At 49.7% G+C, this 9,747-nt stretch overlaps 1 protein-coding gene across 1 annotated transcript in view; it reads right to left on the minus strand.

Moving 5' to 3' along the window:
• LOC106810083 (WD repeat-containing protein on Y chromosome-like) overlaps positions 1 to 5,522 on the minus strand; it is a 13,748-nt gene extending 8,226 nt beyond the window's left edge. The window contains exons 1-4 of the mRNA XM_014813357.1: positions 5,214 to 5,522; positions 1,923 to 4,205; positions 1,639 to 1,805; positions 126 to 342 (exon numbers count right to left, since the gene is read on the minus strand). Of these exons, the coding sequence (XP_014668843.1) occupies positions 126 to 342; positions 1,639 to 1,805; positions 1,923 to 4,205; positions 5,214 to 5,522 (2,976 nt within the window). The remainder of the gene's footprint in view (positions 1 to 125; positions 343 to 1,638; positions 1,806 to 1,922; positions 4,206 to 5,213) is intronic.
• Between the last annotated feature and the right edge of the window lie 4,225 nt (positions 5,523 to 9,747).

Genomic DNA, 9,747 nt, shown 5'->3' on the forward strand with positions numbered 1-9,747 from the left:
GAGAGAGAGAGAGAGAGAGAGAGAGAGAGAGAGAGAGAGAGAGAGCGCGCGAGAGAGAGAGAGAGAGCGAGTAAGAGATAGATAGATAGATATTTGATGAGTACATGCGGGAGAGGACGACTCACCCGGTGCATGTTGGGTCGCAGCACTTTGATGGCGCCGAACATGAGGAAGATGTTGCGAGCCTTCGCCCAGCGCGGCCGCATGCCGGCATTGAGCACCTTGAGCGTCGTCGCCGACGCCACCTTCCGTACGTCGGCTGGCAGGTTGCGCTTGAGCGACTTCGGCGTGAAGGGCGCCGCCAGGCTCCACGGCTTGTCCTGCCCGAACGTGCCGACGTACCTGTGGTCGTGTTGTGGAAAACGCGGGTCGAATTTTAGCGAGCGTTGTGGGAGTAGTATTGTATTGACGTCGACAATAGAAGCAGTTCGGGTAATTACACAGTGATGACGACGTCGATGCTTACGACATCAGCGACAACAACAGCAGCGACGACGACGATGACGACGATAACGACAGCGACGGCGACGACGATGACGATAATAGGGACGATAACGATAGCGTAACGTATATATAACTAATCTTGCAAGCGTCGCGACAATACCGCCTGTCCGGTATATCGTATCTTTACATATTCGCTAAACACATTTTAATCTAATTACAGCCAAATCTGCGCTGATAATCTCAATTAATTACTATTCATTAATTGTCATGGTAATAATTAATTGATTTATAGCGAATTATAGATTATTGGCGAATAGACGCGGACCGATTAGCATAAGCATTATACGGCCCGCAATGAATTCGAGAAAATCGATCTGGCGTATCTCGCGCATGGAGGCCGTTGATCGTGAGACGAAGGGCGCTGTCGACAGTTGTGAGAGTGATAGCAGACGAGTAAAGAGCGGGGGAGGGGGGGGGCGCTGCTGCGATGTCGGCGTCTGCCGACGCGTCCGACCGGATACCATCGCGTGAGAGATTCACGTCGTCGCTCGCGTAGATCCGACGTTGTCAGCATTTTTTATTGCGCGCCGCCATTTTTCTCGGATCAATTAGTAAACGGGCTTTTTTGCCGCCGAGTTACGATCGAGCGGCCGGATATGTTAAGAAATTTTGCTTGCCGGACAGGTTCTCTCTTTGAGTGAATATCTCTTTTTTTTAATTCGCGTAGATTACATATAGCTACGGTAGTAATCACATTGGCAGTGATGACATTGATATCCGTCAACCATCCTCGCTCCGTGATTAATTTGCTACTCGATATTATACTCGCTAACATCCACCTAAATTATATAGATAGGTACCGAATCTCAACCACAACTATTTTCCGATGTCTATTTTTATATCGGGGAAACCGTGCTACCTTATCTACTACCTAATGGTTTCACCTGTTATTATTATCATCATCATCAGCATCATCATCATCATCATCATCATCATCAGCATCATCATCATCATCATCATCATCATCATTATCATTAATGATTTATGAACAAATCGTCGCGCAACTGAAGCACGGGCATGTGACACCAATGACGTCACCCGATAACGTCACCGTTGACGTCACTCGATGACGCCACCGTTGACGTCACCCGATGACGTCACCCCGCGAGCAGCGGTTGCGATTCTGCGCATTACCTGCCGCACAGGCTCCACAGGCGTATAGAGCAGTCGGCACTGCAGGAGACGATAAGTCGGCTCTCCTCGACATAATCCAGGTTCGTGATGGCCTTCAGATGACCCCGGAAGGAGTTGAGCAGCACCGGAAACGACGCGTCGCGCCGATCGCCAGATGGCGCCGTCGTCTGCCAGTCGACGAGTCGCGGCACGGGGTGGCGCAGGTAGGGAAACTCCTTCTCGTCGGCCGTCGTCGTCGTTGTCGTCGTCGTCGTCGTCGTCGTCGTCGATCGAGGTTCGTGCACGCAGTAGCGACTGATGTCCCACACGCGCACGTAACCCTTCGAGTCTCCGCTGACTAGCAGACGATTGGCGGCGTCGGTTTGCAAAGCGACGACGGACTCGCCGCGGTCGTGCGCCGCGTGGAAGCGACCGAGCAGGCGACCGCCGTGGTGGATCGACCACGCCTGCACGTAGCCGTCGGCGCCCGCAGCGAGCAGCGTCGCCGTGTCGGCACGGTTCTCGCGCGCCGTCAGAAAGATGATCTTGTCGACGGACGCCAGGTGGCGCTTTTGGTAGCCGAAGATGCCGGTTGTGTCGCGTCGGGGGTGTGCGGCGCCGGCCGCCGACGGCGATGACTTCGCGCTGCTGTGGTGTTGTTGTTGCGACGCTGATGGTTGCGTCATCGGTTGCGTCATCGGCTGCGTCACACCTCGCGACTGCTTTGCCTGCGTCTGCGTCTTCGGCTGCGTCGCGCCACGAGACTGCTTCGTGTGCGTCGCAGGTTGCGTCGTCGGCCGCTTCTTCGTCTGCGTCGCGCGTCGCGTCGAGTGCAGCGTCGTCAGCGCGTGGCCGGTCTCCAGCGACCAGATGATGATCGCTCCGTCGTAGTCGGACGTCGCCACGACGCCGGGACTCATGTAAGCCATCGACAGGATGTCGTCGGCGTGTCGCGACTGCCACTCCTTGCACGAGTCGTCGTCGACGTCGTCGATGAACGTCGTCACCTTGCGATTCCATCCGGCGACGATGATGCGCTGCTTCGGACAGATGATGCTGGTGACCTCTCGTCGACCCGCCGGCACCAGCTCGCGCAGGCACGCGCCGTTGTTGAAGTTCCAGATCTTCACGAGCCCCTCCTTGCCGCCGGTGATCAACCGCCGCAGCGTCGGGTCAAAGGTCATCGCCGTGATTTCCACGGGGCGTTCGGCGCCCTGGTCGTGCACCCGGTGGGCGTTGACAAACTGCATGACCTTCTCGCCGGTGCGGATGTCCCATACGGAGACGACGGAGCCGTGGCAGCCGCTGACGACGTAGTTGAAGAGGCGGTTGTAGATGGCGGCGACGACGGCGTGCGTGTGCGACAGCACGGCCGAGTCCTTGCTCTTCTCCTTCGGCTCGGCGCGTTCGAGCGTCGCCAACTGCTTACTGCCCATGATCAACATCTGCGTCTTCGCGTTGAAATACACGGCGGCGACGGAGTGCGTACCGAGAGGGAGGTTGCGACCGAGGATGCTTTGCAGGCAGCACTGCTCCTTCATGTCCCACACGCGCACGTTGTTGCTCTGGCATATACTGACGATCTGCTCGCAGGCGGCGTTCACTTTCACGTGAACGATCTGCGCGCCGTGGCCGTTGAGGACGGTGATCGCCTTCGACGTCACGTAAGGGTTCCAGACGCGCACGCTGCGGTCGAGGCCGCCCGTGACGAGCACGTTGCTGTCGGCGGAGTAGTCGAAGCAGCGGATGCCGCGCGGAACCGTGAAGAAATAACTCGGTTTCTTACGGTCGATGTCGCCGACGTACAGCGACGTGCCGCTCGCAGCCGAGCAGGAGATGAAGCAGTCGAGACCGGGGCAGTACTTCACCTGACACACCCAGTCGTCGTGAAGGGGCGCGAACTTGTGAGCGGTGACGCCCCGTACGAGCCCGCGCAGCAGATGCGGCATCGGTATACGCTGCACGACCGTCTGCTTCGTCGCGAACTGCCCGAACAGCCCCGCCGTCGCGCACTCGGAGAATTTGACGACGCACACGTTGCCGCCGGCGTCGCCCCAGACGAGTATCGCTTCGTTCATGTCGGCCGTGTTGAACCAGTAGTCCATCGTCAGCGCGCAGTGCTGTAGCTGCGTGATCTGGAACATCTTGTCGAATTTGTTCGCGTTGGTGTCGTACAGGTAGATGTCGCGTTCGGTCGACGACACGGCGAGCATGTTGACGTTCGGCAAGGACACCATGTCGGACAGCCAGAGCGGTTTCGCTTTGCTCTTGCCCGGGTCCAGATGGATCGTCTTCAGATGCGACATGTCCATTCCCCAGAAGTTAACGGCGCCTTCTTTACTCAGCGACGCGTAGCGACCGACGGTTTGGTCGATTCCGTCGACGGCGTTGCATTGTCGGTTGGAGAGAGTCGGGATGAAGGCGATAGAAGTGATGATGTCCTTGTGGGTGGACGCGTAAAGGGTGGCCGGGTTCGGAAAGGGTTTGCCCTGAGCCATAGTCGTCATCGTGTCCTTCTCCTGGTATTCGAGAAGCATGTAGGAGAGATACTCGTCCCAGTCCACGGTGCCGTCACAGTTCGTGTCCACCTAAAGCGTACGAGAGAGAGAATGAGAGAGGGGAGATAGCTAACACAGAGAACTACATACATCTGCAAGAGCGAGGGAAAGAGAGAGGAAGAGAGAATATAATAGAGAGGGGGAGAGAGAATAAGAGAGAGAGAGAGAGAAAAGAAAGAAAGAGAGAGAGAGAGAGACAGAGAGAAAGAGAAAGCGACAGAGAGACAGAGAAAAAGAGAGAGAGAGAGAGAGAAAGAGAAAGAAAGAGAGAGAGAGACAGAGACAGAGAGAAAGAAAGAGAGGGAGAAAGAGACACAGAGAGAAAGAGCGAGAGAGAGAGAATGAGAGACACAGAGAGAGAGAGAGAAAGAGAGAGCGAGAGAGAGAGTGAAAGAGGGAGAGAGCGCGCGAGTAAAAGAGAGAGAGAGAGAGAAAAAGAGAGAGAGAGAGAGAGAAAGAAAGAAAGAGAGAGAAAGAAAGAAAGAAAGAAAGAAAGACAGAAAGAAAGAGACTACAATATCATGCGAAAAGCCCCCGCCGAGAGAGATCTAGTCAAATATATTATTTTATCTCGACGATGCTGCCATTTAAGTTATCTGTAGTTAGAACTAATGACTCCCTTGGGCGCATAGCGTTATTGTGAGCAATTTCCATTATATCACTTATGCGAATAGACGACAGATAAAGACGAACGAATCGAATAAATAAAACAGATAAACCGTCGAACATCAAAGCAGTTGATGTAACTAGGCCTAATATAATTTAGTTAGTAAGTAAAATCGTTCAATTATTTATTCATGTATTTAATCATGCATTCCTTCATTCATTCATTCAATCATTTATGCATTAGTAATAATAATGTAATAATTATAATAATAATAACAATAATAATAAAAATAAAAATAATATAGTTAATAGTTATATCAAGTTTATATTAATATATTGTTTAAGTTATATTAGTTAGTACTACTACTACTACTAATAATAATAATAATAATATTATTATTATTACTACTACTACTAATAATAATAACTAACCTTCATGAACAGTATGTCTAGCTCGTGATCGTCGACGTTGCCTCCCATCGTCTTCCGCATCGCACCGCGGAACTCGTCTATGTCTAGACCGCCCCCGCCGTCCTCGTCCGCCTCCTCGAACATATTCTGCAGCTTGATGAGGTGATCGTTGTTCATCTGGTCCTCCAGCCGCGCCGACTGCGACTCCCGCCGCTGCGTGCGCGCGTGCGGTCCGACGTCGGCCCTGCCGGACAGGTGCAGGCCCGAGGCGGCGACCGAGTCTCGGCTGCCGTGCGCCATCTCCGAGATATGACTGCCGCTCTTCTCCATATTTGCGTTGGGATTTTTCGGAGGTTTTCGAGTGCGTTCGTCTGTGGTGCAGTTAATGTTCGTCTGTCGTGGTAGTAGCGTTGGTCTATATCGTAGTGTTAGCGTTCGTGTACCGTGGAACTATCTTTCATCTGTCATGGAACTATCTTTCATCTGTCCTGGAACTATTATTCATCTGTCCTGGAACAAATTTCATCTGTCCTGGAACTATCATACAGGTAAACACATACACGTAAAAATTGCAAGGGGAGAGCAGTTGCGTACGCGCACGTGTGGGCATGCACATGCGCGTGCGTGTTTTCAATAATTACAATGCGTGTGCCGGCGTGTAATGACAACCGATGCACACACCCACGCGCACTCATGCGCGCACACACCCACGCGCACTCATGCGCGCACACACATGTACACGCATGCTTATATATTAATATATATATCAGGAGTAGATAAAGGGAACCTTTATCTACTCCTGATATATATATAATAATACCAAGAGTGTATAATATAGAGAATGTAAAATATATCTCCTGATAATACTACATCTGGAGTAACATCATGGATATGACCTTTACCCGGCTGCATTTTGTTTTGGTAAGCAGCGGTAGCTATCATCGTATTTGCACTATTGCTTACGCGTAATCGTTGCAAAATACCGCAGAAGGAAACATAGACATAATTCGAAGTACCGTATTAACTGGCTATGCGCCCGCACAACAGCGGTTATTACCTGCACTTTGGGCCGCAAATGTTGGTCCGGTTGGTCTGGTTGACGCGGGGTCGAAGTAACTGTTGCAGACGAAACGAGGCCACGTTAAATTGCGACGCTAACGAGATCAACTTATCAGTCAGGAGACTGTGTCCACAGACAGACTAATAGATCCCCGGTAACACGTACGGACACACGCACGCACGAACGCACGCACGTACGTAAGCAAACACGCACGCACGTAGGCGAATACGCACGCACACACACCAGACACACATACAACCGCACTAACACCGCCCCCCCCCCATACATGCACGCACACACGCACTCACGCACGGACGCACGTAGATAAAGGTACAACCGCGCCATCCACTCACACCCTAACGGACGAACACACACACGCACACGCACGCAAGCACGCACACACGGGTACATATACACACATACACCCACGCTCATGCACACACAGAGACACAGACACGCACTTACCCGGTTTCGCCATGTATATATCGAGTCAATTTTCAATTTGCGGAAGGAAGGAAAACGCAAACAACATATCAGCAGTATCAAATAATCGGTGGTGAAGCCTTTTACGTTTCGATTGCATCAGCCCCTCACCTTCTAACGACACAAAACACACGCAGATCGACTGAAAAAAACTGAAATATTCGGGGAAATCGGAAGTTTTACGCGGCAGTGTTGATTCGTACGAAAAATACGAAACACTCGATCGAAACCTAAATTCCACTCTAGATTCGTCTCTCCTGCTTCGCTTTGATTCGGATTGTAACGATAACGATCGACTTGCCTCTCACTCTAGCAAGCATCGATTTGATTAGAATAAGCCGCGCGACGCGCTTAGAATCTACGATGCTCCGGGGGCCGCTGTCAGAAACAGAATTAGTGTTAACACTAGTCCTAACATTGACTTTTCTGATTAGATCTCTGACGGAAACATCGTAAATTTGCGAGAATAAAAAAAAAATCCTACTAGATTTCCTACACGAAACAAAATGCTGTCAACAATCCTCCGAGAAAAGGCTTAATTAAGACTAGTGTTAAGACTAACTTTGTTTGTGTCTACGACGCCCCGATCCTATCCCCTCCCCCTCCTCTCCATCATCACACGCATTCGCCCGCAGTTACACCGCTATGCGAAAGTCTTACAAGACTCACTCAATATTCGAATTTCAAATTTTTTAAGTTAGAACGAGTCTGCGGAGTGCTGCTTACAAAAGACTTAAACCCGCACGTAGCGACGTAGAGGCTAGCCTCACCGGGTATCGGTTTATAGTCAACAAACACTTCCTTCTTGCGTCCAGTGATGGCTGGAGCAAGGAGCTAAATATAACAAGGAGAGGAAGCGGATTGGCTGTGCGCTTTTCGCCTCAAGGGCGCCATCTATGGACCATAATCAGCTCCTTGGGCTGGAGGATCCCTCGTGAGATTACCTACTCACGGAGAAACTGTTCTCGAACGTCTGACCTATCAGTTTGAACTATCGGGCCAGAACCACGCGCCTTCTCCTATATTATTGTTAGGTCAAATGAGCTTGCCTAATTTATATAGGTAATTGTATATATCACGCGTGCGTGCCAAATTGTCCACTTTACCACAGTTCCTTGCTAAGCGCTGGCTTTTAGAACGTCCTACGGCAACGCTCCCCCTCTCTCTAATCGGGAGGGAAATGGAGCGGAAGGCAATCAACCGAGCGCCATGGAGGAAGTTCACCAATGACCTGTGTCTCCCAGGAGACTGAAGGGTCTTAGAAGAAAAAAAAGAAGAAAAAGAAGAAGACGACGGCAACGCTGATTGGACGGCATGCCTAATTTATATAAAAAATTGTGTATTTCACGCGCGGACACCAAATTGTCGACTTTGCCACATTTTGTTGCTAAGCGTTAGCTTTTAGAACGTCCTACGGCAACGCTGATTGGCTAATGCTGACTGGCAGTCACCGCTGAGCGGACGGGGGTCATGTTACAAAGTTTGCGGGTTTCTCGGTGACGACGCTGATACAATTGCTGTTGTGATAGCGGCGGATTGAATTGATATTTGATCGATTTAGCCGTGTTTACACTCATGATGTGATTGAGTGTACGACCTAGCTACACGTGCGCAGACGCCCCCACAACTGCCGCCACCCACCCCCGCACCGACGACAAATCTCGCTCTTCTTCTTCTTCTTAAACTATCGTTCATCTGTCCTGGAACTATCATTCATCTGCCATGGAACTATCTTTCATCTGTCCTGGAACTATCTTTCATCTGCCGTGGAACTATCATTCATCTGCCATGGAACTATTTTTCATCTGTCGTGGAACTATCTTTCATCTGCCGTAGAGTTAGCGTTCGTCTGCCGTAGAAGTGGCGTTCGTGTGAAGGTGAAGGCAGCGTTCGAGTACCGTAGAGTTAGCGTTAGTCTGCCGTTGAGATGGCAAAGAGTTACGTTGACGTGGGCGTAAGCGCCCCGCTTGGTAACGCACGTTTTCCCGCATTGCTGCAGACGCTTGGACGCGCTGCCATGACTGCTACACGCACGCGCAACAATGGCGGGCGCGTAGCAACGATAGCGTCGCAAACAATAGGCGTTGCTATGGACGAACGAGTGACGCGGTTGGTGACGAATCGGAGCGAAATTACAATGCACGTAGTGTTCTTTCCATTGTGGCCGAGATGATTTGAGTGTAGATAACTTCACAACCTCATAAATATTAGTCTTCAAAGTTCAAGCGACTAGATCGAAGACAGCAAAAGAGAAAGTTGATCAAATAAATAGATCAACACTGCGGATCGCAGTAGAAAAAGCCCAAAATTTTCAATTAACTAAACTAAATGAAGAAGTAAGTAACTAAAGAGGAAGGGAGATAAAGTATGTGTAGCGGATATTTTGTGAAACTATGTGTGTCTATGTCATCCCTGTCGGTGCAACTTTTGCGACGAAGTGCCAAGCAAAAGTTGTGAGATTTCAGACTTGTGAACGTCATAACTAAATGTTTCCGTAAATATCTGTTAACGTTCTGTAAATGTAAACCCTCGAAGATTTATTTACGTCGCAGTTGTTAAATCTAATCATTTACTATTAAGTTTTTTTTCTAAAAATAAAAGTGCTACTAAATCATGTTTCTCCATCGAGTCTATCACTGTTATCTGATTTACCTCGTACAATTCTTATTAGCTAGAAATCATGTTAGTTGTTTTTAAATTAAATTTGATAATTGAATACATGCCGGCCGCCGACTCGTCATTGAATTTTTAGATATGAAGCAGTGTCAGAACAGCATGTTTCACTAAATGTGTTCCTGTGACAAATTTCGTTAGCTACGTAGTGGTTTTTATCGACGAACCTGAAATTGAAGTGTAATCGAATTGTTGACGCAAGTTCTGTGCGGGGTTAGTTTTCACGCGTTAGGTAAACTTTTATGTAAGGCTTTCCTTACAATATGCCAGATAAAATTTCGTTTTCGAAATTACCATCTTGGCAATAAAATTTGGCATATATATATATATATATATATA

This window comes from Priapulus caudatus, unplaced genomic scaffold, assembly GCF_000485595.1.
Source record: "Priapulus caudatus unplaced genomic scaffold, Priapulus_caudatus-5.0.1 Scaffold409, whole genome shotgun sequence".
Taxonomy (NCBI): domain Eukaryota; kingdom Metazoa; phylum Priapulida; class Priapulimorpha; order Priapulimorphida; family Priapulidae; genus Priapulus; species Priapulus caudatus.